The following is a 27,183-nucleotide window of genomic DNA, read 5'->3' as shown; positions in this document are numbered from 1 at the left end:
CACCATGCAAATTTGTACGCTCCGGTAAAAATCCGCAGCAAAAATATCAAACGTATTTGATCGCTGCGAATTTCGGTGCGGATGAAATTCGCCCGCGCTTGAGCGGACACACCATGCGAATTTCGCTGCGATTTTACAATCGCTGCGGACGTGCGAATAAATTCGCATGGTGTGTCCCCCGCTTTAGTCGCATGGTAGATGTCACGAAAACTGCTTACCTCATCATGATGGTAGACAGTAGAAAATCGAGGAAGATGAGGAAGAGGATGCCGATGTTGGTGAATCTCAGGATGCCTCCGGCCCGCAGCAGGATGATGACGAGAACGACGATGAAGAACATGACAACGAAGCTGACGATGAACCAGGCGAGCCACTGCACCGTCGCACGCAGGCCCATCGCTCTCATCACCTACACACACACACGAGCAGCATCACGCACCCAACCTCAGGGTTTCTTATACATATAGAGGCACAGTGGCGCACCGCCGTTGTCAAATTTAACAGCGCCGTTGTGAACATTTTCCTGTATTTACCCGCCGTTGTCAAAATAGTGTCACCCCAAAAGTAAATAGATGACCATGTGCTTCTGGCATATTGAGAATGCCATGTGCGCTTATTGAGTCATGTGATGCGGCGTCTACACTTTTCCTACGGCCTACGGGCACGCCTTTGAATCCATCATGCACGTTTTTTCCCCAAACTGGCCATTACCTCCTTTGTCTAAGTTTCCCTCAGAAGAACCCCTGCAACGTACTTACTGACGTGCGTGAAGCGCAACAACAACCACTCAGATGCAAATTCAAGAGCTTGGGAGTTTAAAAACACAAAACCAAAAAATGCAAATGAAGGCAAAAATTCAGATGAAGGTTTTCGGAATGGTCCACTCTCGCTAGTGACTTCTCACCTGCTCTATGCGACGGTGCATGATCTTGTTACGAGTCATCACACCGACAGACACCCCCATAGAAATGGCCAACAGCATAGGAAGTAAAGCTGATCGGTATGTCGCGAACCTGCCAAACAGCAAACATCGCACACCCTAACTAAACACGGTTTTAAATAAGCCTTATAAATACAAACAATTTTCATGACGAGTTGGCAATGACACTCGCAAATACTAGTACGTGCATAAATTACTCCACTACATTATTTTTACTCTTGTCCGAGCATTTCATTTGACTGATCCATGGATTATAGTCCAACCACGCAGGCAAACATATGACAGCTCTGTCTACACTACATCCATATCTTAGACTTTCACTCACACATCCTTTTCGTAACATGGGTAGGGGAGCTGCTGGGTGTAGATGGCCGGCAACTCCACGTCGGCGCCCGTCTGTAGTTTGATGATTGCCTGGTCTATCATATCCTGCAGCTGAATGAAGCCTCGCAGGTAGCGCAAGTCATCTGCAGCATCGTCTCTAGGTCCTGGAATCCAGAGGCTGCGCAACACAGAAAACGGTGAGACTACTGAGCAACCTGCATTAGTAGGCCTAAGAAAAAAAATGTTTGTTTCCGCTAACGAGCTGAAAAAATTGGACACAGTAGGCAGGCAAAACTTTTTTTTATCAAATATTTTTTATTGTATTCTAACAATACTTGTTTTATACTTATAACAGCCCCTATAATGACTTCAAAGTCAAATCAATTCATTCACCGATCGATATCACGTTGGGATTTTTGTTATTAAAAAAAAAAATTATTTGCCGATCACAATAAAAACTTTTGACACGGCGGTTTAAAATGGACTCGGTCGGGTTAGCGGAAACAAACGTCTTTTATTTTAGGCCTTAGTAGTTAGGGTTCAGCTGCCACGTACTACTACCAATAATAAGTTAATTAAGTCTAACTAACTATCTTTAGTTCTGTTACGACATCCTATTGCTTTAAATGTTGAACATTGAAGTCTGAGTTACGTGTTTACACGTCATATCTTGATAGAGTACAGAGTTGGTTGACTTGTTTGTGTAAACATATTAATAATCTGTGTAAGTTTTCATCCTAAAAAGGAAGATGTATTATATTGGAACCATTAAGAAAAATAGATTTGAGGTTCCAACACGAACACTTCTGTGTTCAACTTACTAATTTTTCAGCTGCCTAGTGATCGGAACATTGTCTATATCCATGCGTATTTTGTACTTAATGTGCTTGGGTAGGCTCGTTTGACGCTTGCTTCTCTTTCCCTCCTTCCCGACGTCAAATATTACACCTAGCAGAAAAAAGCAGTTGTGAGTACACCTACCAAGTGGTCTTATATTACCATTATATGCCAAGATTACTGTACATGACCAGATATTTTACCTGCTAGTATGTTTCCTTTCTCAGTAGCCTTCAGCCCAATGCTATGCTTCACCATGTAATCAATATCTTCTTCACTTGGAAGACCCACAAATCTGGAACAACACAGAAACATTGATAACGCTACACCCCACCACAGCTTGACTCTTTGTATTCGAGGCAGCAAATCCTTGCTCTTTGTGGTTCGAAATCGTTGTTCTATTACTCAGTTATACTCAAATTCGTACGATTCGCTCTCCGCAACGTAGCGCCGTATCGATGTTAAATACTCAACGATGTAGATAACAACATGAGTGGGAAGATTAATTAGTATATAATATTAACTATGGTTAGGTAACATCAAACTTGGAGTAATCATTCTGACTAATCATCATTTAGTATGATTACTCCAAGCATTAAATATGGTTAGTTACAGCTGCTGTGGTGCGCACCTATCCAGTGTGACGCAGTGTGAGATGTTAGCGACCAACTCTCCCATGATGGCCAGCGACGAGACCGTGTCATTCAGCTCGCCGAGCTCCAGCGTTGATAGACGCTCCAGGAAGACCATGATGTCGTCCGTGCTCACGCCGACACTCTGCTTCATCGCACCTCCGATGTACGGGTTTGACAGAGCCGACTGATGGTGAGAGAAACAGGTCAGATTGAACATGACCCACACGTACAGATGCACGCGCACACAAGCATGCACGCAGGCACAGGCACACAAGTATGCACACGCGTGCTCACACACTCACACGCACACAAGCATGCACACACACACACACACACGCACGCATGCACGCACACACACACACACACACACACACACACACACATACCATACAACACACGCACACAGCATGCATGCAAACACACACACACACACACACACACACACACACACACACGCGCGCGCACACACACACACACACTCACATGCAAACGCTCACACACACACACCATAAATCCACTAATAATCGACCTGATTAAGTGAGAAATGCTCCTTAGACATTGGTGTCAAGTTGACCAAGCTGAACCATGTTGTACTTGCGCGTGCAAATGCGCACGCCTAAATACTGACTTTGGGGTATTGTATCACTAATATTTTTTTTAAAGAATATTCAATCACAACGCTGATTGCGAGAGGTGTCTGTGAATCAGGCCAGGCAGATTCATGTCAATTGTGTATTACTTACACTACAGGTATAGACAGGAATGCAGCCATTACCTTCAGGGATCCGAGGTTCTTGGCAACTTGCTTCAGACTGCTCAGTTTCCTCATGTTTCCTACCGTTCTTGCCATTCTGACCATCTCAACCATATTCTCAAATGTCGTGTTTGCCTGCACAAGACATAAGCATGAGCACAGAACCTATTATATAACAACACAAACAGCTGCTAGCCTTGCTAGTTATAACTACAACTGTAATTACTACTTGATGCACAGATATTGTTTCGACAACATATGAAATAGAATATGCTATACATCACCCGTCAACCACCTGCTGCAATCCTTAACATTATGAGCTAGATCGTAACATGATGTTACAAGATCTATTCTAGAAGGACTCGCCTATCGCGTGGTATCTGTGGCACGAATTGGTTATAAGTACCTGGCGGATGATAGCACGCGTGATGGGTGTGTCTGGTGCAAACAGGATCTTGCCACGCAGCACAGGTTTCAGGTAGCTCCAAATGACACCTCCGCCATCGCTAAGCATCAAGTCTTTGTACATCCTACGACAGAACTGGGCTGCAAAGTAGTGCAGTAGATTGACTTGTCAGTATATCCTATCTAGTATGACAGGAACGAGTACCTACTCTGAGATATATATGGCTTTACTCAGAATTTTCTATAGGAATGGTTTGACAAGCCAATTCCACAAGCCAGAAAAACAGTGAAGATTCAAAAATAAATTATTGACAGACTAATTACAACAAAACTGTCATATTGACCAATTTTTGAGTAGAATTTTTTTTATTCGATGTTTTTTGTAATTGACATGCTATCATTTTGTAATTAGCTGAATCGTTTATAATTCTATATTGTGGCCAATATCTAGGCAATGAACAATAATGTGATCAATCGTGTCATAATGTAAAATAAGAGGTGTCATTTTCATTTAAAGAGATACACCCTTTTGGGAATCAGAGCTACTTTAGACATGGAATAGGTTTGTCAAATAATCCTTCGAGAAAAATTCTAAAGTAAAGCCATCTACCCCTTAAATTGATAAGAATATACCATAACATAAACAGGTCGTGGGAGTAATAATAATGGAGAGTTAAATACCACCACCACGATAACACTATATATCAGTCACTAGTTCAGCAACGCACGCTTTTTGATGTGAAACAATTCACTACCGGTGAAGCCATTGACTCACTTGTGAAGCCGTTCATCTCTTTGAGGTGGTCGGCGGAGAGTCCATCGCTTCCAGCGGCGGTCGACACCAAGTGGAACTGGTCCTCTAGCTTCGACAGATCGCCCTCACTGCACATCACCTCGCTGATAGCTTTCAGGGCCTCGGGGCCTGCAATAAACAACCGTAAAAGCTTCCGTTTCACACAGCAACTGGGAAAACCATGTTGTGTTGAAAGCGAGCAAATCATATTGCAGCCAGTGCATGCAGGCAGTACAAGCAGGCAGCACACACGGGCTGTACAAGCAGGCAGTACAAACAGTAGCACACACAGGCAGTACAAGTAGGCAGTACATGCATGCTGCAGGCAGAACATGCAGGCAGTACACACAGGCAGTACATGCATAATGCAGGCAGTACATGCAGGCAGTAAACGCGGGCAGTACACAGAGGCAGCACACACAAGCAGTACATGCAGGCAGTAAAAGCGGGCAGTACACGCAGGCAGTACACACAGGCAGTACAAGCAGGCAGTATGTGGGAGGTGTCGTACCAAGAGGATCGTTCCGTTCAACGGCGTCTGTGATGCCCTTGAAAGTGTCACCAAGGTCGATGGTGGACAGCTCGTCATTGAGGGAGCTCATAAATGCGCCCATGTCTTTACTCGCCTCCGCCATGCTTTCAACAAGCGTAGCCACCTTTTCAGATGTGTACCCGGCATTTGTGATGACCTCATCGGTTGCCAACGACACAAACTGAAATGACACATTAACAGAGCAATTAATATTCGTTTCTAAGATATATCTTTGGATTTAGATTTTTATTAGTACTGATTGACTCCAAACCACGTTTGGACCGAGTCCAGACAAATTTTAACATTGTGACATACACGATCACTGCATAACGAATGACTACAAACGTGCATAAAGAAACCGTTTCCATAGCAACCTGCTGCACAAGCTGGCCAATGCTCAGATGCTTGATAATTTCCGTCATCAGACTGGATAACTTGTCGGGGTCGATTGCGCACAGGGCTTCGGAGACGTGCGTAACGTTGGTGCCAGGCTCGAAGCTAAGTGTCTTATGCAACCGGATCGGACTGCAGGCGATGTCCTTCACTTCACCCAGGTTCAACAAGATCTGCCCATCATAAAATAATTGCGTTGAGCATACTATCCATTAATCGAAAAGAGTGATAAGGAACATCACCACGCCCAATCCGCGAGGCTTAACAGCAACGCAAACAGAAATTAATGCAGCCAGCTATATCGTGTGAAAGATCAGAGCACATAAGAGTGTAGCGTTCAATGTCCTTTTACGAACCTCATTCACATGTAGGGATGAATTCATGATGGTCTGCACCACTAAGGGTGACAGATTAATAGGGTCCGACTCCATCAACCGCGCTAGCTCTTCAGGTTTAATTAGCAAGTTCCTCAGGGGTACTGAAAAGAGAGTTACTCAGATATTACGAATGATGTACTTTTCGTCATTTTACAAAAAAGCAACAGTTACCGTTATTTTAGTATATCTGTTACAGTTAAACCGCGTGCACGCATGCTAAACTTTCACATCATGTGGCAAATTATCAGAAACTTACCAGAGACATTGGTCCTTGATACAAAGTACCTGAGCAGCTTCAGTCCTTTAACTCCACGACTGATAGTCCTCAGCTCCTGGATAATAGTGCTGTTTTCATCTATGCCCCCCAGCCCTAAAAATGCTTCCATGAGCCCTTGCAGTCTGTTGAACAGAAACACTCATGAACGCAATCTGAACAGTGTCAAGATCAGTCACATAAAATGTACAAGATGCGAATTATTAAAAATGCTGCCCCCCGTTAAAAAAAACGTCATAAATGTTCGTATACACACTACTATTCTTTAATTACCACAAAAAATGTCCCTAAAACGCCACGTTTAGCACACAAAAAACCTTAATTGTGACTTGATTAATGTAGTTCGCAAAATGTTTAAAAAAAAAACATCCCTACTGAGCCCAGTTAACCCGTCCCCTCCTGTCCTCTACACTCGACTAGCAGCGTGTCAGGCACTCACCCGTCAGCCAATTTCCCGACACTCGTCTCGTTCAGCACCGTGTTAACGACCTCAACGACGTTCGAAATGTCAAGGTCGACTAGATCAAACTTGCTGAGGTCAATCACAACACCTTGCTCGAGTAGCAGCTTGAGATTTGACGTGATGACGCCGAGCCGCATAGCGAGATCCTTGAGAAACTCGGATGGAGTGTCCGACGCCAGTGAGATGTACTCTGATCAGACGACAACAATACAGTCTCAGTACGTGAGGCAGCTGCCACATAGAGATGAGAAGAACTCGAGCACATCAAGCTACACACAAGGTCATTACATTTCCATTAAGTTAAATATTCAGGTAAGACAAAACAAAATGCGATTTCCGTAAAAAATTTGTAATATACACTGTTTCTTAAATTACCCTTGCACAGCTGGCCTAGTAATTGTTTTTCTAACAAAAACTATTCAAGATATGAGTCGTCGTGGGTATATGAATTGCTAGTTTATCAGAGTGACCAATTTCGTGTTAAAAATCACAGTAAATGTGTAATCCTTGCTGTAAAGTTTCACACAAGTTCTGCAGGACTTGCTACAATTGCACATCGTTACCAATGTAACAAACTGTAACAATAGTACCATCTATGTTTACTACCATAATATGTTTTACACAGCAGCATGATACCTGGCAACTTGATTGAGATTGTGTCCAAGGTCTTCTGCAGTTCAGCAGGGTCCGTTATCTTCAGAATCTCCTGCACGATGGCGTTGTCTTGCAGTAGAGGCACAGTGGTGGCTATTACCTCAATGAACCTGCAGCATTCACAGACACACACGCCGAGGTTCAAATAACCAAATCCAAAGCCTTCCCGAGTATACGCTCAGTCTTGCCTTGCCGAAATGCATTTGCTCATCAAAACAGATTAGCAAGTAAAACGAAATGACGCAAACACAGGTCAAAAGAAATTTTACACGTATTCAAACTGAGGATGGTATTTTGAGTTGGTCACAAATGACCATTGAGCACTGCGATAAGCTGATATTTCCAAGAAACACTTTCCTAACAGTAATCTATGCAACCCTATACAACCACCTTGCCATGACACATGATTGAACATTAGCATAACGTACGTCTCAAACGTAACCTGCGTCTCCATGTAAAATATATGTCTACGTCTACTTGTACACGTACGTGTACGTGTACACGTATGTCTGACTGCGTGTGGGTGTGCGTCTGCATGTACGTGTATGTGTACGTCTACGTGTACGTATACGTGTGCGTGTGCGTCTACGTCTCCGTCTACGTGTTGAACATAACCTACGTGTCCAACTCGCTCCACAGCTGCGCCTCGCCGACATTCTGCAGACAGGTGAGGTAGCGTTGCTGCACAGCGGGATCGGTGATGTCACGGTAGATGCTGGGCAGCAGCGTGGCGAGGCGTGACGTGTACTGCGCCGACTCACGGCAGCTAAACGCGCCCGTAAGGTTGCCCTCACTCAAAGCCGTCACCTGAGTGCGATCGATCGTCAATCGTTAAAGTGATTACGTCACCGTAAATAGTAGAAGTAAAAAAATTATGTCCACTTTTTCACAAAATGTAAGTGATTCTGTTAACTTTTTATGGTTAAATTGCTACATTATACTTCCTATTTTGCTATTCCGTTCGATGTGAACAAACACTCGTGACTCATACATATAGCCCATAGCCCCAAGCATTTAATGTCGTGATCAATATATCAAATCGCCCAGATTTTTTGATTTTTAACTAGTTGAGAAACAATCTTATCAGGTAATAATTTGAGGATACATTTAGTGCCGTTAGTACTTACATTTCATGTAAAAAATTGCAACAAATATTTTACAAATATACACCATAGAAAATTCGTGACGTAGTCAATTTAAGGACAGCGACTGTGTAAGGTTTTCAAGTCAACAGAGCATTCGTAACATCGTCATGCTAGGCACGGCGCCGACCGTAAAGTATTCTGGCTTGCAATTCGCGATCGACATTGCTTACATGATACCCGCGTACAGTAATACCCCGTGTTACGATAACTCGGGTTGCGTAAACTTGCTCTTACGTAATCTGTAAATTATTATCAAAACTTTGGATTCTCGCAAAAACCAAACGCTAGGTAAAAATATAATATATAATATAATAACTAGACTGTAATATAATAATAGAAAAAACTATAACGATAATACCTGAAACTGCTTGTTTACCTTTAAAGTGATCTCAGCAATTCGTAGGTCGACGATAGAACGGCTGTAGAACGCGCTAAAGTTCAGATGTGGCATGTCGCATATGATATCTCCCAGAACTACAACAAGACAGATATGAATGAAACATCTGCCGGCAGCCCAGGGGCGTGGACATCTTCACGTATGTCCTCTACAGCCCATAGGTGATTACTTGCACAGTCATTGTGGCCAAACTCTTGAAACTATTATCTCACGCCTATAATTTAACCATGAAGTAATAATACCTACTGCAGGAAATGCTGCCATATTGCTCTTCAAAATTTACCAGTGTGAGGCGTGTTAATCCAATAAGGTTCCAATTTTATTTCATTCATAAACTCCGTTTTCCCTCTAATTGCGCGATTGGGATATAAACAGTGGCTATCTCTACCTGGTAGCACTTCCAGCTGATCGATCAACAGCTCTTGCAGTCTGAGTTTGTAGAGCAGGTCACTTTCTTCAATCACAAAATGGGAGTTATACTTGCGCTGCTCTGCCAGCCCGGCCAGACATATCTGCTCTATATCCCTACAGAGCAACGTCAGTTTCAATGATTCCTTGCGATTGCAAGCAACAAAAGTCACAAGTCGCTACCTTGTTACCGAATGTGATTAACTGCGAAAAATAACATTGTGCAAAAGTATATAGGTATATAAATTCTTATCATTAGAACCATGAGTGCCTTTAAGAATTTAATATAGTGCATCTAATAGAATTTTGATAAATATTTTGGAAGAATACATTGAGAAACCTCATAATAGTTCATATTCTACTGCAAATAAAACGTCGACTTGCGAATAAACTACTTGCGATCTATCATGAACATGACGATCTGTCATAATTACAATTGTTATCTTATATTGTGATTACTTTGTCACACGCAACCGCACCCTGCTGAGATAAAGCATGCACACACGTGATACAACACATAACGTTTCACCAACCCATCAATTAGAAAATCAAGGTAACGATCGAAAAATTAGCGAGAACCCCGATCAATCGAACACTGTAAACCGTCCCACACCACTCACTCGACACTTCCGAGCTGACCCAGCTCCTGAAGCGTGAAGTTCCAGAACGATTCCCAGCATGCAGACACGCGCGGCAGCAGCGACGGCGCACTGCCCTGGTGGGCTCGCTCCATCAGTACCCGCCGCAGCTCATCGAATGCCGCTGTGTGACTGGAGCAGGACTCCTCTTCAGGCGATCTATCCTCTATCATCCTCTTCACCTGCAGGATACAAGATTCACAATTGAAAAAAATAATTTCAAATATAAATTAAACTGCCACCATCAATCGAACAATAAATTAATAAATAACGAAGACTTATGCAGTGACTAATACCAGATATTAATCAATAAATAGAATAAACAATTCAATTAACCAACATCAGCTATCAACCATCTTGGGGTAACATACCATGGGCTGAATCTGTTCAGTGATCATCGTCTGAATTTCGGATGCTCCTGGACTTAGCAGCTGACAAAGCAGAGTGTCCAGCGGAGGCAGAGCCCGACTCAGCTCCGTGACAATGCTGGCCGCCAGGTGGTTCTGGGAGATGACGTGCGACAGCTGCACAAACCACTCCTCCCTTCCAAACACCATCTGCGCAGCTTCACAGAACGCCTCCGCACTGCGTGAGAGCAATATGCTACATCAGCCAGAAAACATATATACGTATACCATATACATATTACATATATATATATATATATATATATATATATTAATATATATTGAATAGATTTATATATATACATCAGCCAGGTGGTCGGTAACCACAGCCTACTCATATAATAATACAGCCAAGGTCGGTCGTCACCTTACAGTGACCTTCAGGCACACCGGTATAATCAGTACACACGTAAAGTAATAAGTCTCCACTGTGGTGATGGATGCAAGAACGGGTAGTGTGCATACAGCACACAGCATTACACGACATGACAGCAGAAAAGGCTGCCTCTTACCTAGCATCGGTTGTGTTATCAGCCTTATTTAGCAGAGGCAGGATGTAGTTGGAGATCGTTGCCATGATGCTGCCGCTGTCGTAGCTCTGCCGAGACAGTTCGTCTACATTGGATATTAGCTTTATCAGCTGCTCCTTGATATAGTCGAAATGGATCTCACGAGCCGGCACGGCGTTGCCATCTCTTGCATGGAGAATGCGTTGGATCTGTGAACGCAGAAGATGAAACCCATCGCTTAAAGCACGGAGCTGCAAGTTACACGCACACACACACGGACGCACGCACGCACGCACGCACGCACGCACGCACGCACGCATGATGCTCGCGATAACAGTTTGCGGAGAATGCAAGTGACTTGCACATGCAAAAACCTTAAAACCTTTAAACCTTTTTTTTAACTTTCAAAATTTGGCCTGTATTTAAAATATATTAAATCGGGTATGTGTACGATACCACAAGCTTCGCTTCGTTTGGACACAAGCTCGTAACACACTGACTAATGCAAATGCGCCTGGATAACCAAACCACCGTACAGTGGCAGCACGTTCCCTCACCTCAGACACAAGCATGCGCATGTCAACCATGCCAAAGAGGTCGTCGAGGATGGAGGCATTGTAGCGCGCGATGCGGCACATCATCTGCTGAATGGTACCGACGTCGGCGGGGTCCGTCGACTTGGGGAAGAAGAAGAGGTAGTGGAACTCCGTCTCGTTGCACATGTGCTCCTCCCATTCGCCGGATTGCACGAGGTAGAACATCTAGGAGACGAAACCCGAGTCACATTACCGACTAAACTTAACTGTGTGTTAACTTTATGTTTCTGTAGAATTATAGGAAGTGTCTTTACGCTGTTATACACTGCTATCAATCAGTGTTACAATTGTTACCTGGGTTAGGTGGCAACTGTGCTGCCACCTGTAGTCACATTACTGTGCAAGTCTAAATAGCCAGGTGCCAGAAATGTTATAGCTGCTGGGATACGTACGACTGTGCAACCGTTATAGCGTCTTCACGTTGGTTTATTTTATTGCGCAGAACATCACTAAGCTTAGGAAGAATACCAACTCTTCAGCAAACTCTTTACAAACGAATTTCAGCACGGCAGTGTGTGTCGATCGTTCGTCTAGTATATTCCAGCAATAGTTTTAAAGATGACAGCTTCGTTGTTTACCTCTTTTGGGTTGATAGATGTTGTAAGGAGCACGGTGGAATATTCTCTTTCACTCATCTTTTCCAAGATTGACTCTGCCTTCTTGATATCGGGCAGCAGAGCACTTAGTTGGGGACTAGTATCATCCGTTGCTGAAACAGAAGCATGCCAGCGTAATGCAGCAAGTAATGTATCTCACTTCCACTCTCACACTGCAACACTTCACTCTAGGTGCTCAACTTCATATGCTTCATCCGACTGCAGAAGTCAGAACACTTGCCCATACGCACTACACACTGTCTAACAAATACATATTACTACAGTGACACTTTTCAATCAAGCAAATATTGATACATCGTTAGACAGAATTCATCACAACTGGCTGTTTTGGTCGAATGTGTATGGACAACACTTCGTCTATCCAGAGTGAGAAACTATATAGTTCTCGTGCCTACCACATTCCTTAAGATCTCACCTGGTGACAATGCCAGTTCACACTAGTATCGTACATCGCAGTTGCATGTCAAGTTAACAAGTAGTGACCTTTATACAATGACTGTGACCCTAACACTTACCCTGCAAGTAGGGCAGCTGTTTATTAAGATATTCCATTATCTTAGCAGCCGACAATAGTGTGTCCAGCGGATATGTCCACCTGCTGGCTGCAGAACCATTCAAGGCATATATCCTGTTGAGCTCATTCACTAGCCTATTGAGCAGGGATAAATATAAAGCATATATTTTCCACATTTCTGAGAGAGGAAGACGGAGAAGGACATAAAGAGAGAAACCCCTACACATAGCCATATGCAAATATATACATTTTAGCATTAGAGCATCTGTTCTAACGGCAAAACATCTCTTGTCAATCACTAACCTGAACATCACCACCATTCATAACTGACCTAGCCACGCAGGTGAGTATGCCACACACACACAACACGCACGCACGCATGCACGCACGCACGCACGCACGCACGCACGCACGCACGCACACACATCTAGCATATTATTGCTATGTTGGTCAAGCTCACTCCGCTGTCATGTATGCGTGCACGTTTGTATCCAAAAATGGTAACTTCACAGCACAACGTTACTAAACATGGCTCTTCATGAACATGTATACTTGCAGGAGCCGAATGATAAGAGAACGTTTCGTTTGTTGTTTAAAGTTCTTTGCTTTAGTTTACGACATACAGAAAATGGAATCGTTTCAAAATTAAAGTACCCTTTGCAATGAAGCAATAAACGGTTGACATATGAAACGACTTCAAGGAATCACTCAGGCATGGAGGTAACAGGAGCCTCAAAAGCTACAATAAAGATACTCCCTGACTTACGAACATTTGAGTTACAAACTTTCGATGATACAAACAATTTGCCCTAAGTCGAAAAAAATGTAGGCGCAATGTTTAGTTTTCAGATCCGCCGCGTGATGACACAATCGCCCCCCCCCCTGATTTTGAATTTCGCCAACTCCTGTGTTCACGTATATGTTTACACTATGTACATTTCGAGGTTACTCGATGTTCGCACGTACATATAATACACTACTGTACAATACTGTATACGTACGACTACGTACATATGTTCGACGTACGAACAAATGGACTTACGAATGACCGCTCAGAACCGAACCTGTTCGTAAGTCGGGGAGTCTCTGTACTCACGTGTCAATGACAACGTCAGCAACGTCGTGTGCTGGTCTGTCCTCAAGGTCGTCGCTGCTCAGCATTCCCTCGCGAAGGTTCATGAGTCGCTGGGTCAGCCACCAGAGGTCCTCGTTCCTGCGCGTGGCATCCTCCTGCTGCCTCCTGGTAAGCTCTGGGTCGGTGGCGCCCTCTACTGCCAGTTCGAGATCGTCGTCGCTCACGTTGGCATAGAGCTATGCCATTGTGAGAACACCGATTAGATATTTTTTATCTAGCCTCAAGTCGGTTGGTAAAATAGACACGGATTACACTGCATCTAAGGAAAACTCCATCACACAAATTTTGTAACGTTGCTCACTCATGTTTGTAAGAGAATTTTATTTCATTACTGAGAGTTTTAACTGTTATTACAAATGTTACGGTCAAGTTATTACAAACGGGCATTGTTGCATTGTTACTACATATGCTGGGATAGAGTGATTACAAAAGCAACGCTTACTACAAAAGAGGTATATGTGCATACGCATGCGATATCATATCTTCCTTACCCGTGTTATCACGTAGAACATCTCAGAACGTGACAGGCCGAGGTCCAAGAGAGCTAAATGCCAACTAGCCGTGTTGTTGCAGAGAGCACCAAGCAGTTGCGTGTGATTTAATGCCGTGAATGTTTGCTGGACGTAGGCGGGGTTGCAGACAGCCGACGCTGTGGCAGGAACGTTGCTTAGCCGGTCAGCGTCATGCTGCACGAAGGAACATCAAAGGATGATTTATTTCCCAAATACATCCACAAATACAAATGTTGTAAAATACATTCTTCTCACTTACTAGTGAATATGCTACTTATTACACCAACTTGAAATTCACTAATGATGCAGGATGGGGATCGACCTGTTAAGTTAACAGATGTTCGAGTAAATACCTGCAGTGACCCACACAAGATATCAAGAGCTACTGGTAAAATGCCTTTTCTGCTAGTGGAACACCATAAAAATCCTACCATGAAGAGAAAGTCACTAGCAGTGAAAATCCTGTCGCCCGTTTCCAGGAAGGAATCAAGTATGTAGGGCAAAACAGACTTGCTCTGATACTTCAAGGATGCCAAGGACACACCGTTGCCTGCAAAATGTTTTCAATAGCTATTATGTGTATGACATTACTGAATACTAATCACCGGGGTTAGGTGTATCACATCATCTTTAAGCTGACACTTACTGTAAGCATACACACGAACCTAAACAGTTTGGCGTCTAAAAATACCTTTCTATATAAAACTGAAATAAGTTTGATTTCTGCAGGCGTACACCGTTGTGTTTGTACCTCTCTATTTAATGCGAAACACTCGTATAACTAGTGAATGTACATGTTCGCTTTATTCTCTGTTTCACAACGAGGCTCCCTTGGCAGGAAGCAATCCTTATGCATACATAACATGCACCACCGACCCTGACCTTCGAGGCTACGTAGCGTTCCTATGACCTGATGGAGGAAGTAGTTGACGGATTGGTAGCGGTAGATGTCTCGCGGGTAATGACTCGGACCACCCAGCAGCCTCTGTTCTAGCGCTTCCCACACTGCAAATGTTCTGCAACGAAAAGAATCACTTGTTAGCGAATCACATACTAGATGGGTGAAGACACATATCTACCATCTAGCTGATATACTTATTCACATACTAGATGGATGTGAGCACGTTTATACCCGCATCTAGCGCGAACATATATTCACGTACTCGTTGGGTTGAACCGACGCAAGTCCCTCGAGCGCCACCCGCAGCAGAGGCTTGATCAGGCTGCCGTTGAAGAGCTGAGCGAGAGGGTCGGTCTTCATGACAACCGGGACACGCCCCATGATGATGCTGTTGACAAGATATGACGGACTCTCTATGTCTGCGTACAGATGTCTCCAGTCGAGCGCAGATGCATTGAAGTCAGGTCGTTCAATGTCCATTATCTATATGGGGAAAGAGCACCATTTGGTATGACGTTGAAAGCGATACAAACACACCGGTACACGCCACAACAGATAAGTGAGAAAAGGCCAAAGATTAAAAAAAGCCAAAGTGCAAAAATAGTTTTTTTAAAGTAAAAATTTGTTAATAAAAAAATTTAAGCCACAGTGCAAAAGATTACACTGTCACAGACCAAGGTGACTATAAACAGCCCACGTGATCACCTCCTGGATCAAGCGAGATAAATCGACGTCGAGCAACAATGCGTCTCTTAAAGTGGTGACATTGATGCTGCACAGCGCCCCCTTCAGCTCATCTAAAGTAGTCGTTGCAGCAGACTGCAGGTGGAGCCACTCGTTCAGAGAGCTGTTGCAGAGCAGCTGTCGAGGGTCATCAGAGACGAACAGTAGCGCCACCTGTGGTGTAGCATGGAATGTAGATGATGATGAACAAGTGAAGAGTCATGATGCTAGGCTTCGTGAAGCGGATGCATTTCATTATGGCAAATAAATTTTTCGCGGTCATTTCACACTCAAACGCAACACGAATGGAATACAACGTGATTATGCGTAGTTTGAATTGTTTAAAAATAACTCTAATCACATAATATTATCAAGATTATTATTATTCACAACCTAACAACATATATAGTTTTATATCCGACATTTTCACAAGCTTCCACTGTAGTTAATGCGGATAGAGAGTAAAAGTGGCAAACACTAGTACAGCTATTGCGATACCATCTCGCGGACTCCTACGTGACTAGGTCGCCACGCTTACATTCTGTGGACGGACATCCGCGCCGAACAAGTCTGTAAGAACCACCTCATCTATGGCCAGTAGGTTCTTCAGTAGTGACGCCCCCTGGTAGCTATTATTGTAGAGACTAGCAAATGGAAGAAGACGCCCTGCCGACAAACAACAAACTGTTAAACCTATTATAGGTAATAGTGGGCAGTTTCCTTCTTATATATACCACTTATATCTTATATATACAACAGCGTCGTATTAAAGTATGATTACACAACCATCCACAGGATTATCTCCTGTGAAATCAGTAAGAATCAATACGTTTCCCAGATAAATCCACTCCATAAATGTATACAGACCTTAAATGTTACCCAGGGCTATATTTTGTACACTATGTTATTTGAAATCACCCTCACTCTGCTATTGCTGTTAGTCATAAGTGCAAAAATTAGGAACAAGTGAAGGATTTAATGAAGGCACATATAGTAATACGGATTATTATGAAAAACCAACATACCAGTTGTCCTGATTCCTTCCAATTCACGAATGGCGAATTGATTGAGAGCATTATAGATATGAAGCCATTTAAGGATTCTCTCATCTGCTTGGGCAAGGAGAGGAGTCAGTACCTCCAGATTTGACAACAGCCTACAACACAACAGGTGAATTCTCTAGCGATTAAATGGCTGTTGAAGATTACCAGTGTTGATAATCGCTGCTTGACTAGTTGTGTTACAGTTTCTGCACCTACGTATACCACGTTCTAAATGCCTTTAACACACTGAAGATATCTGTTTGATAGCATGATTTGAGAATGTCTCAACACAGTTTTTATAAAGTGTTTAATCAATAACTATAGCAAGTGAGCTTGTCGCAGCTGGCAAAACCTGAATTGCAGTATTTAATGCAAAAGCAATGCCTAAGCAAATGCACATCTCTTCCATCTCACAAAAGAACTTACGTGTTATCGATGTGATCCGATTCAGCATATCTGAACAGGGCATCCTGGATATCTCTCAACCACTCGCTACTATTGCCTTCAAACAGGAAAAACTTGTCGACAGAGTCGACCGGCTCTCCGGGCAGAAGATGCGCTACATTCACAACTCGCTGGATATTCATCACTGTTGTGGTCAAGTTCAACGGTGCGACAGGGTCATCTGTGTCCAACTTGGACAACTGAAGGTGATACAGAAATGATACGAGATGCTCAAATGTCAGTGTATACAAACCAATACTATGAAAACTGAATGAAGATAAAGAAAAAGACGAAGATAAGTTAACGTAATGGTACACTGCTTCATACTCTTCAGGACGTATTAATTCCTCGTGTTTAATTCCCGAGAGGGATTGTAATAGTATAATAATACACGCTCGATAACCATACCTCGCGCACAACTCGCGGCCACATGGTCGCTAAACTCAGCTCAATACTGATCGCAGTCCAGTTAGTAGAGCAGAGAAGTCTCGCTAGCACAGTTGGGTCGACGTGATCCGGGAATAGCCACATGTCATCGAGCTCATTCTCTGCCTTGCATAGTTGGAGCTTTGTGTTGTTAATCAGAGCCTGCAAGAAAACACTTACACGTTTAGCCAAGCAGATTTTGTCGATGCATTAAACTGCATCAGTGATACCGTAGATCAATTTCAACCTCAGTGAGACCACAGTTGACTGCAGCAGCAGTGAGCTGATCAAAGGCAATTCCAACGCAGACACATGCAAGATGGATCCTCACTAACTAACCGAACGACTTAATCACACTGAAAATTCACAACATACGAGTGATCCGAGCAGGACAGACATTTCCCTCAAACCAATTCTGGACACAACACGGCCCGACTGCCAATAAACAGACTGCCAGTACACCGTCGTGAATACATACACTGGGATTGAATGAGGCCGCCATCAGAGCATCAATATACTGTGGGGTGAGCTGGTAGACATCCCGTAAGAAGTTGCGCGCATTATTTTCTTCTGGCAGGAGGGTAGACAGCGTCAAATTGTCTGCAACAGCATGACATATTACACAACATACTAGACATAATACATTATACATTAGATTTCTAACAGAGGAATAGTCAAGTGCAATCTGCTCTTGCAAAAAACTGTCCATAAACAGACTTGCTACATACAGTTAATCACTACATGCAAAAGTCATCAACAATGAGATGAATGTCAACGTCATGGTGGTACTGACCTGCAAAGTTGATTATCTTTTCATCAAGGATGTCAACGATAATGTTGAAGGAGTTCAGGTAGATCTTTAGATCTCTATAGAAACTAGTATTGCCCAAGAGTGTCTCCAGCACTACTGTTGACTCCAATAAACTGAGGAAAAACCAGCCACTGTTATTACTGTTACTTACACTTAATAATACTATTACTATTCATTACTCACCCTTCATGCTATTTTGAGATAACATTAAATCATAGCCAATATCATAAACTGCCAGCATTCTATGATGATGGAGTTATACGCGAAAATAATCGTAGCAGGCGCGGTAGCATATTTCACTCGTGAAGTAACGAGTCGTTTGTAGTCATCTGTTTGTTCACTCACTCTGCCGGCTCTATCCCACGCAGGATCTCCTGCACATCCGATGTGATGAATGTCCGCTGAGCAAAGTGCTGCTTCAAATCAACATCTCCATAGTAGAAGGTGGATTCGTTGCCAGCGAATGGCAACAAAATGCTGTCCATGGTCTCGATGACATTCGTGTAGTCGATAAGTAGTCCCACTAGCTGTTGAACTGGCTGGTGGTTGACTGTGCCAGGCCCAGCTTCCAACTGCACAATAATGGCAAGGCCAAACAAATCAAAGATGGTAAGCGTGTCACAACACTGAAGCGTACACAGATTGTGTTTGGTCGAACAAATAGGACCATTCATTAAAGTGTGTATTTTAGATTGTCAACATAACTATCATGGATCGAATGTGATTTCGTTGTAAGGGGGTTGATTTTTAAAAGAAAGATTTTTCACCTCTTGGATGAGTCCCTGTATATCGAACAACCCTGTCAGCTCCTCTCTGAGCTGTGTAGCATTGATCTGACATAAAGCATCCTTTAGCTGTCCGGCATCCGTTGTATTAGGAAGGACGAAATACTCGTTTATGGAAGCTTCACTACACATTATTGTCTCAATGTCTGCAACGTTCATTGATGTTAGCTTGGAAATCTGTAGCAGTTAAAAATGTACCAATTACCGATTTGTAGCAAACACAATTTTTCTTCTAGAATATTTGTTACCCATCACATTTATTAATTCTAATAGACCTCAAGTCCAGATCGATTCACAAGGTTTGTCATATGTCACTTACAACTAAAGTAATCTCAACTTAAAATGTTAATAAAAAATCGTCATGAATTTCCAAGTACTGTAAAAAGCTTAAAAGACTATGACTGATCGATGATCAACACTACAAATCACAGCTAGGAGCTGAATCATGGCAGCCGAATCCTTCAGCGAGAAACTTTAATTCATGTTCTTTTACACGAAAATAGTTCAAACACTTTTTGAACAAAAACAAAAAAGCTCGTGGCAATCACCTTATCATATCTGACAGCACTTTTCAACAAGGTGTCAATGACGTCTGGTGCCAGACCAATTGCTAGGTCAAGAACTTTGCGAAGTTTTGGCGAGTTCTTAAACAGCGCTGTAATATTCACTTTACCATTCTCTCCTGAAATAGGCAAGCATCAATCCTCGTGTGAACCTGCATAGCTGAATGGTCTACATTTAAATGTGATGATAGAGTGCCAATATGATGATATAAGACACAATTACACCATATACATAACATCCACTCACGTTTTAAAGTGTTTAGCTTCTCAGTTATGTATTTGAATGCCACAACAGGACCCCGAGTGAATGATTCAACTCTCCCTTGGATGTCTACTGGTAGCAATCTCAGGTAATCATCTGCGATGCCAGCCATACTGTTACAAATAGAAGATTGCTGCAACAATCTACACGTTTATGGGTTAACTCTCACAGCTCAACACTGCCACGTTAGTTATTGCTTGTATAGCGGGTGCAATAACAGTATAAAATATCACACTATGCATATATGCACTCACGCTGTATCATAACTTTACCAAAACTTGCTCCTGCGGTGGATCTGTCGTTGAATTAATTCCTCCCTCACTACAATTTTAAATTGCTTACAACACTACAAAACACACACCACACGCCCGCAGACCTGCAGCTAACAAAATGCCACGACACTTACTATAATGCTTGTCTCTCTGCGCTTGACTGCAGTAGTATTTCGCTTTCATTCAGCGCACGCTGCCATTTATCGATATCGATGAAGAACACGTCGTCGATGAACACCGGCGGACTCTCCACCAGCTGCATAACTCGTGACTGCAAATTCTGAGCTTTGGTAAATGTTGCCAGGATATCCACGGGACTGCTATTGTTTTCCTAAAGAATCAACATGCACATATTGTCAACATTAACGAATATCGTTGCATAGCAAAAACTCTCCCAAGCCTAATGCTGTCACATATATATATATATTGACCAAAATTTCACGGCACGCTAGGTGATGGTACTGTAGCAGAGTGCGAAATTAACGGGAGTCCGTAGTCAAATACTCCCTGATTTACTGCCGGACTCCCTGATTTGACATATGCAGGAGTTCGTGTGACTCCCTGAAAATTCTGCCATACTAACTAGTTCATTCTAGAGCACGGCCTCATGGAATTACCGTATTTTTTCAGCAAATGTCCAAAGAAAATTTGGCAGACGTGCAACCGCATGAATCTTCAAAATAAGCACATGCGTTATTGTGAATATCTTTAATTTTGAACTTCAGACTGCGGACTCCCTCATTTTGCCGCGGACTCCCTCTTTTTGAGGGCAGGGAGTCCGTTGTACTCCCTTGTTCAAAAGTTAATTTCCACCACTGCTGTAGGGAGGTTCTACCCCTCTGTAGTATGGTTAGTACTTGTACGGTGTGTGGTGCACGTCAGTGACGATCGAAGACGTAGAGTATAACATAAATGGCTTTATTCTACATACGTTACGGCAGACATGAACGGCAACCTGCTGTGGCATGACCTGTAACATTACATTAGATCACACAAAAAGTGTCGAAGACAATGATCGAATCACGAAATGTATTGTAATTTAGGTTTATTATATAATTACCTGTAGAAACGTCAAGTCATCAAAGTTGAAGAAGGATATCAGCTCGGCCAGCAGCTGCGTGTAGTTGAGCTGGCAGATGGCAGTCTGCACGTTGCTATACTGCTCGGGGGAGAAGCCCGGGGTAGGGAGGATATCCTGCAGGCCATCGGTGCATAGCTTCTCCAGAAACTCCTCCCCTGGATACTGCTGCAGCGCCTGCTGCAACTACACATAAAACTCGTCAGTTTATTATTATTATATGAACCCAGGATTATATTACTAATGTAATAATCAAATCATTACACATGCTAAGTCAAACATTACCGACCAACTTTTTCACCTCCGGGGCAATCAAAACTGTAAATGAACACCCATCACCCAATAAACACAAGCATATGCAATTCATGGATACTGTCAAAAGCGTGTTACCTGTAAATGGTTTGACTGAAGTATGCTGTAGACTTCAGGTAACACAGGCAGGATCTTGCTAAATAAGTAGTAAAGCTGGGAGTCTGGTGGCAACAAATCCGACAAGCTGAGGTTACCATCTAGAAAGAAAGCACACATTTGCCTACAACCATTCGAATCAGAAATGCAGCAGAATGATGCAAAGGAATCAGACGTTTGCTAATTGTATTTGCTGATAACACTTGCACTGCAGATATAAAGTACATAATATAAGCTGCACACATTCGACAATGAATAAATTGACAATAATTCAAAAAATGGAAAAATTTACAAACAGTGCTTTTCCGCCAGATTTTCAACATGTGGTTATGGTAACACAAATACTCAAACAGATAAAATGGTCCCCGGTATCATCGGTGATTCACGTATAATTAATTGCATCCCAAAAGCGCGATCTCTTGCAAAGTTAGTAACTTACGAGGTGTGACGGCAGCAAGTTTAGAGTCGACCGTGTCCAATACTGTGTCAAGATTGCGGATAAATGCCCGTGCTTCGTCTGACTGTTGTACGATCGGTTGTAGAGCCTCCAAAGCCATGCTGAATGAGAAAAAGATACACATGTCAACCACGTAACATTGTTACCAGACGACTTTGAGAACGACATCACAGAAAAAACACATTGACAGCACTTAGCCGATATAAGTGGGTTCATTGTTCGTCTGCTGTCGACAGCAGTTATTTCAACACCCACTAATGCAGCTTTAGGTGTTGAGTTTTTACAGCTGAGTAGAGCTATGTTGAATGCGAGCAGCTTTGTAACTCTCTGGAAAACCAACACTATAGGGATAACATTTATCTAGAAATATTTTGTAATATATACCGATACAAATCCTCATTGTTGATCATCAGTTCAGTGACATATGGTGTGGTGAAATGACCATCAAGCTGTGTGCCATTGTAGACAAGGGAAGAGCTGTTCATCAGCTTATATATGGCACTTCTAAGCAGATCAGAACCGCTGAGGTAGTTAACCATCTGCTCAGTAAGACTAATGCTCTTTGATGCATTTGCTGCGTCAGATAGCTGAAAGATAAGTGAACAGTCAGTAAACAGTGAGCGAAGAATGCATCGCAAATGCTGGTTTACTCCAGTTACTTTTAAAAAGCCTTCATTTTTCACCATCTAATTCAATATGCATATGGCTAATGTGCATAGTAGTTTTGTCTATTGCTTAGATGGTAATTTAGACAGAAATGTATTTTTGATTAAATTCATCAGACTATGTCTAACAATACAGCAATGCAATTTAACCATCTTTCTAAGAAATTAAATGGAGACCAAACATGATAATTCCTTAGTGATGAATATGTAACCTGTATTATGAGTCCCTGTATATCGAACAGCCCTGCCAGCTCCTCTTTGAGCTGTGTAGCATTGATGTGACATAAAGCATCCTTTAGCTGTCCAGCATCCGTTGTATTGGGAAGGATGAAGTACTCGTTTATGGAAGCTTCACTACACAGAATTGCCTCAACACCCTCTGTTGATAAACTCTGCACCAAATCGGATATCTGCACAAACCACAAGTAATGTTTATAATATTTTCAGCCAATTTAAGTTACAACACGTTTAAACTGGCATTGTTGGGTAGCAGGCATAGGCTGGTTCTGCACAAGTTTGTTCTCAACAGAATCAGGATCAGACAGCTACAGTTGTGCGCATACCTTATCAATTCTGAGCGCACTCCTAAGGAATACATCGCTGATGTCTGGTCCCACGTCAAAATTCAACTGAAGAATCTTCTGCAGCTGTGTAGCATTCACAAACAGACTGGCAATGTCTACTGCCCCATCCTTGTCTGCAATGGGTGCATGAATGTATCAGTCACATTACGATTCAATAGGATTCTACTGCATTGTTTTGTAAAAAATTAAAACACATTTTAACACGAAAAGAAATGTCTAAGCTAAAACTGTAATAATAGAAGTACAAGATGACACATGCAGTGACCTTAATTAAGGATAAACTATGAAAACGAGTTATATTGCCTCTATAACGCCATATATTGCTAAATGTCACATGCAGTTGTTCCTTACAAAGTTATTGATTATGAAGAAGCCAAAATGACTATTAATCAGACTACATCTCAGTCTATTACAACGTGCTCTACATACTATAAGTGCAACGTGACTGGTTAATGTTACTAAATTGACAACTTACATGTTAATGAGTGAAGCAGCTGATTTGTGTAATCTAGCAACACCGATGAGACATAGTAATACGACTTCACCACTTGACCAAATGTAGTATCCTCCACGTACGGAAGAAACTGGTCCAATATATTAGCCAATCTTCAATAAACAAGAAAACAACATTCCTATTCTCAATGCTAGGCAATGATTCAATCGAGTTCACAAATTATACAGGGCTTAGCATTCGACGACTCTCAAGTACAAACCCTTACAACTACAAGACAGTGTGTCGGGGTTAGTCATGGCAGTGATTTAATTTTGTGCTGCGTGATCATACGTATTTCTGTAGCCAACAGTTGCCTAGTAACGTGAATACATGACCCAAGGTTGAGCATCGTGTTTAGAAACAATATTTCAGCTACTTCATATCTTATAAGCTTAATTCACTTTTAAACAAATGACATCTCACGATATGAACTAGTTTTTTTTGTACGTACAGCATAGGGTCCGTTGTGATGTTCAACAGAATGTTATTACTCTGAGCCACAGCCTCCTGCCACCTGGTGGTATTCATCCACGTGTCATCCTGTATGAACACAGGTGGCGACTGAACAATTGACACCACCATCTCTTGCAGTCTGTAGTATTTCATGAACGGCTGCCACGCATTAGGCTGAAAAATGATAAAATGTGTAATAGCGAATAAGCAGTAGCATGTATAGTATAAACTGTCTATGTGAAACTGGTTTTTGATGCACACCACTACACACGACATCATAGTGATACAAAATGATCGCAATTCGTTACTAAATGAATCAGACCACGAGTAGTAGGCAATCACAGAACAATGGTATTAGCATATGATGTACAGTAGGCAGTAAATGTAGTACTAGTATTTTCCTGAAGGGAAGACATGGATTAAACAGTTTCGTAATAAATGAATACCAATTGGAAATCTTCGTTTGTAATTTCATCGACGTTGAAGAAGGATATCAGCTCGGGCAGCAGCTGCGTGTAGTTGAGCTGGCAGATGGCAGTCTGCACGTTGCTATACTGCTCGGGGGAGAAGCCCGGAGTAGGGAGGATGTCCTGCAGGCCATCGGTGCATAGCTTCTCCAGAAACTCCTTCCCTGGATACTGCTGCAGCGCCTGCTGCAACTACACGCACACAGAACAAAGCTTTGTTGTGAAACTAGCTTTCTGAAATTCATTCACAGTCAACCTATATACAGGGGTATTAGTATATATTATTGTTTTGAAAGTACTAGGGCTAGTACTGGTATCAGGAGAGGCAAGACGAGGCCCTAAGGGCTGCGTGTAAACCCGTCGCACATTAATTAGTATCGAAGCTGGGTCCGGGGCATGAAATACAAGGCATGCAAGCCAAAGTGCGCGGCAGACTTCAGTGCGTGTCGAACAAAACCTCTATGCATATAGGGGTCACTCACAGCACATGCCCAAAGTGGCCCTTATAAACAGACGAGTGTTATAAAGGTAGTTACCCTATATAGCTACAACTCAGTAGCAATGCCAAGTGTCTTATATAGACGTTTAACTGCTAAAACATATTTGATTATACAGTAAATATAATTTCACGACATGAGGCGATAAATTTAAGGAAAATAGAACCAAGGGCACTGCTGCAAGTCTGTATAAATAACTACTAAGTAATGATTGGTAGCCCAAACATGATTGTTTCGTTTAGAATTGCTTATCAGTAGATGCAAATAATTCCACCAAGCAATTTATTTCTCTCATCACAGTGGTAATAGTGTGTTAATCATAATGATCAAGTATTCGACTATGAGTAGGATTTCGTTACCTTATTGTCAAGGCTATGACTTTGCCAGAGCACATAGACGTCTGGCATGACGGGCAGCAGGTTGGCTACCAGAGAGTACAGCTGGGAGTCTGGAGGAAACAGGTCTGACAGCGCAAACGACTCACCTACCAAGCGGGAAAAAAATTAAATATAGCAACACGATCTGGTGAACATCACGGGCACACCAGTATGACGCAGGTGACCAGGAGCGAAAACCTAAACCGCGTACAATCGAGTCATTCCATTTAACGCAGATTCGTATTTGCGAAGTCCGGATTATTTTGCGTTTGCCACACTGCTAGAAACTGCTGAGACGATGCTTACGAGTTGTGAGGTTAGCAAGCTTGGAGGTGATGGTGTCAATGACGGTGTCAAACACTGAGATGACTCGTTTTGCAGTTAGAGATTGTTCAGTGGCTTGCTGCAGCAGAGCGTCAAGCAAACTGAAACGGCAAAACAACAATGTCATGCCAAATTCTCACATACGTAACCGCCCAGGAGGGCCATCACATCGCTAACCATGTGGTTTCCACAAATGTACACTCGATCTAAACGAGTCTATAGTGGCCGTCACTACGCACAAACTGTAATAAATGCCTGCAAAGGAAATAGACTAACCTGTATTGATCCTCTAGGCTCAATGTTATTGGGATGGATGGGCCGCTGAAATTAGAGCCACTGTACTCTTCGACAAGGTCCAAATCTCCATAGCGAAGACTGGTGGTGTTCATCAGCCGATAAATAGCGCCACGTAGTAGATCAGAACTGTTGAAATACGTTTCTACGTGTTGCGCAAGATAGATGCTGTTCACTGCACTGGCTTCCTCAGAAAGCTGTAAAACAAATGCTAAGGTTAACCACTTATGTTATAGGAATTGATGGGGATGATCGACAACAGCATATCAATGACAAATTCAGAGCATCCATGGACTAACATCTACAGTCGACTTTTGCAGACGTACCACTCATTGCTAGAGACTTGACATATATCATGTATATAGTGTATATAGGACATCTACAGAAGTACTGCTGATGACACCTCCACCACTATCTCTCTCTCTTTCATGTGTACTCTCGCTTTGTCTATCTCTCTCTCTTTCTCTCTTTCTCTCTTTCTCTCTTTCTCTCTCTCTGTGTGTCTCTTGCCCCTCTCTCTTTCTAACGCTACCTATCTATCTATGCCCTCTCTCTCCCCCTTGCCCATCTCTCTTTCTAACGCTACCTATTTATCTA

The 27,183-nt window shown here is 42.6% G+C and overlaps 1 protein-coding gene across 1 annotated transcript in view; it reads right to left on the bottom strand.

Moving 5' to 3' along the window:
- Nucleotides 1–27,183, bottom strand: part of LOC106820868 — a 95,956-nt gene that overhangs the window by 43,741 nt on the left and 25,032 nt on the right. The window contains exons 37-89 of the mRNA XM_014825462.1: nucleotides 26,569–26,783; nucleotides 26,275–26,393; nucleotides 25,951–26,075; nucleotides 25,074–25,286; nucleotides 24,626–24,801; nucleotides 24,157–24,287; nucleotides 23,661–23,794; nucleotides 23,310–23,507; nucleotides 22,817–23,019; nucleotides 22,415–22,533; nucleotides 21,958–22,076; nucleotides 21,550–21,753; nucleotides 20,624–20,820; nucleotides 20,203–20,330; nucleotides 19,941–20,074; nucleotides 19,375–19,569; nucleotides 18,953–19,179; nucleotides 18,590–18,720; nucleotides 18,275–18,396; nucleotides 17,779–17,958; nucleotides 17,353–17,570; nucleotides 16,909–17,039; nucleotides 16,422–16,549; nucleotides 15,866–16,057; nucleotides 15,423–15,643; nucleotides 15,142–15,275; nucleotides 14,691–14,809; nucleotides 14,239–14,433; nucleotides 13,709–13,923; nucleotides 12,614–12,747; nucleotides 12,060–12,190; nucleotides 11,443–11,646; nucleotides 10,889–11,094; nucleotides 10,341–10,554; nucleotides 9,952–10,151; nucleotides 9,312–9,448; nucleotides 8,903–9,000; nucleotides 8,001–8,188; nucleotides 7,364–7,491; nucleotides 6,704–6,917; nucleotides 6,247–6,389; nucleotides 5,970–6,091; nucleotides 5,595–5,786; nucleotides 5,200–5,401; nucleotides 4,671–4,817; nucleotides 3,897–4,036; nucleotides 3,512–3,625; nucleotides 2,733–2,920; nucleotides 2,305–2,396; nucleotides 2,086–2,212; nucleotides 1,266–1,442; nucleotides 905–1,013; nucleotides 219–409 (exon numbers count right to left, since the gene is read on the bottom strand). Coding sequence (XP_014680948.1) covers nucleotides 219–409; nucleotides 905–1,013; nucleotides 1,266–1,442; nucleotides 2,086–2,212; nucleotides 2,305–2,396; nucleotides 2,733–2,920; nucleotides 3,512–3,625; nucleotides 3,897–4,036; nucleotides 4,671–4,817; nucleotides 5,200–5,401; nucleotides 5,595–5,786; nucleotides 5,970–6,091; nucleotides 6,247–6,389; nucleotides 6,704–6,917; nucleotides 7,364–7,491; nucleotides 8,001–8,188; nucleotides 8,903–9,000; nucleotides 9,312–9,448; nucleotides 9,952–10,151; nucleotides 10,341–10,554; nucleotides 10,889–11,094; nucleotides 11,443–11,646; nucleotides 12,060–12,190; nucleotides 12,614–12,747; nucleotides 13,709–13,923; nucleotides 14,239–14,433; nucleotides 14,691–14,809; nucleotides 15,142–15,275; nucleotides 15,423–15,643; nucleotides 15,866–16,057; nucleotides 16,422–16,549; nucleotides 16,909–17,039; nucleotides 17,353–17,570; nucleotides 17,779–17,958; nucleotides 18,275–18,396; nucleotides 18,590–18,720; nucleotides 18,953–19,179; nucleotides 19,375–19,569; nucleotides 19,941–20,074; nucleotides 20,203–20,330; nucleotides 20,624–20,820; nucleotides 21,550–21,753; nucleotides 21,958–22,076; nucleotides 22,415–22,533; nucleotides 22,817–23,019; nucleotides 23,310–23,507; nucleotides 23,661–23,794; nucleotides 24,157–24,287; nucleotides 24,626–24,801; nucleotides 25,074–25,286; nucleotides 25,951–26,075; nucleotides 26,275–26,393; nucleotides 26,569–26,783 — 8,621 coding nt within the window. The remainder of the gene's footprint in view (nucleotides 1–218; nucleotides 410–904; nucleotides 1,014–1,265; nucleotides 1,443–2,085; nucleotides 2,213–2,304; nucleotides 2,397–2,732; nucleotides 2,921–3,511; nucleotides 3,626–3,896; nucleotides 4,037–4,670; nucleotides 4,818–5,199; nucleotides 5,402–5,594; nucleotides 5,787–5,969; nucleotides 6,092–6,246; nucleotides 6,390–6,703; nucleotides 6,918–7,363; nucleotides 7,492–8,000; nucleotides 8,189–8,902; nucleotides 9,001–9,311; nucleotides 9,449–9,951; nucleotides 10,152–10,340; nucleotides 10,555–10,888; nucleotides 11,095–11,442; nucleotides 11,647–12,059; nucleotides 12,191–12,613; nucleotides 12,748–13,708; nucleotides 13,924–14,238; nucleotides 14,434–14,690; nucleotides 14,810–15,141; nucleotides 15,276–15,422; nucleotides 15,644–15,865; nucleotides 16,058–16,421; nucleotides 16,550–16,908; nucleotides 17,040–17,352; nucleotides 17,571–17,778; nucleotides 17,959–18,274; nucleotides 18,397–18,589; nucleotides 18,721–18,952; nucleotides 19,180–19,374; nucleotides 19,570–19,940; nucleotides 20,075–20,202; nucleotides 20,331–20,623; nucleotides 20,821–21,549; nucleotides 21,754–21,957; nucleotides 22,077–22,414; nucleotides 22,534–22,816; nucleotides 23,020–23,309; nucleotides 23,508–23,660; nucleotides 23,795–24,156; nucleotides 24,288–24,625; nucleotides 24,802–25,073; nucleotides 25,287–25,950; nucleotides 26,076–26,274; nucleotides 26,394–26,568; nucleotides 26,784–27,183) is intronic.

Source organism: Priapulus caudatus, unplaced genomic scaffold (assembly GCF_000485595.1).
Source record: "Priapulus caudatus unplaced genomic scaffold, Priapulus_caudatus-5.0.1 Scaffold51, whole genome shotgun sequence".
Taxonomy (NCBI): Eukaryota; Metazoa; Priapulida; class Priapulimorpha; order Priapulimorphida; family Priapulidae; genus Priapulus; species Priapulus caudatus.
The sequence above is the reverse complement of the archived record's forward strand: the minus strand, read 5'-3'. Positions and strand labels throughout refer to the sequence as shown.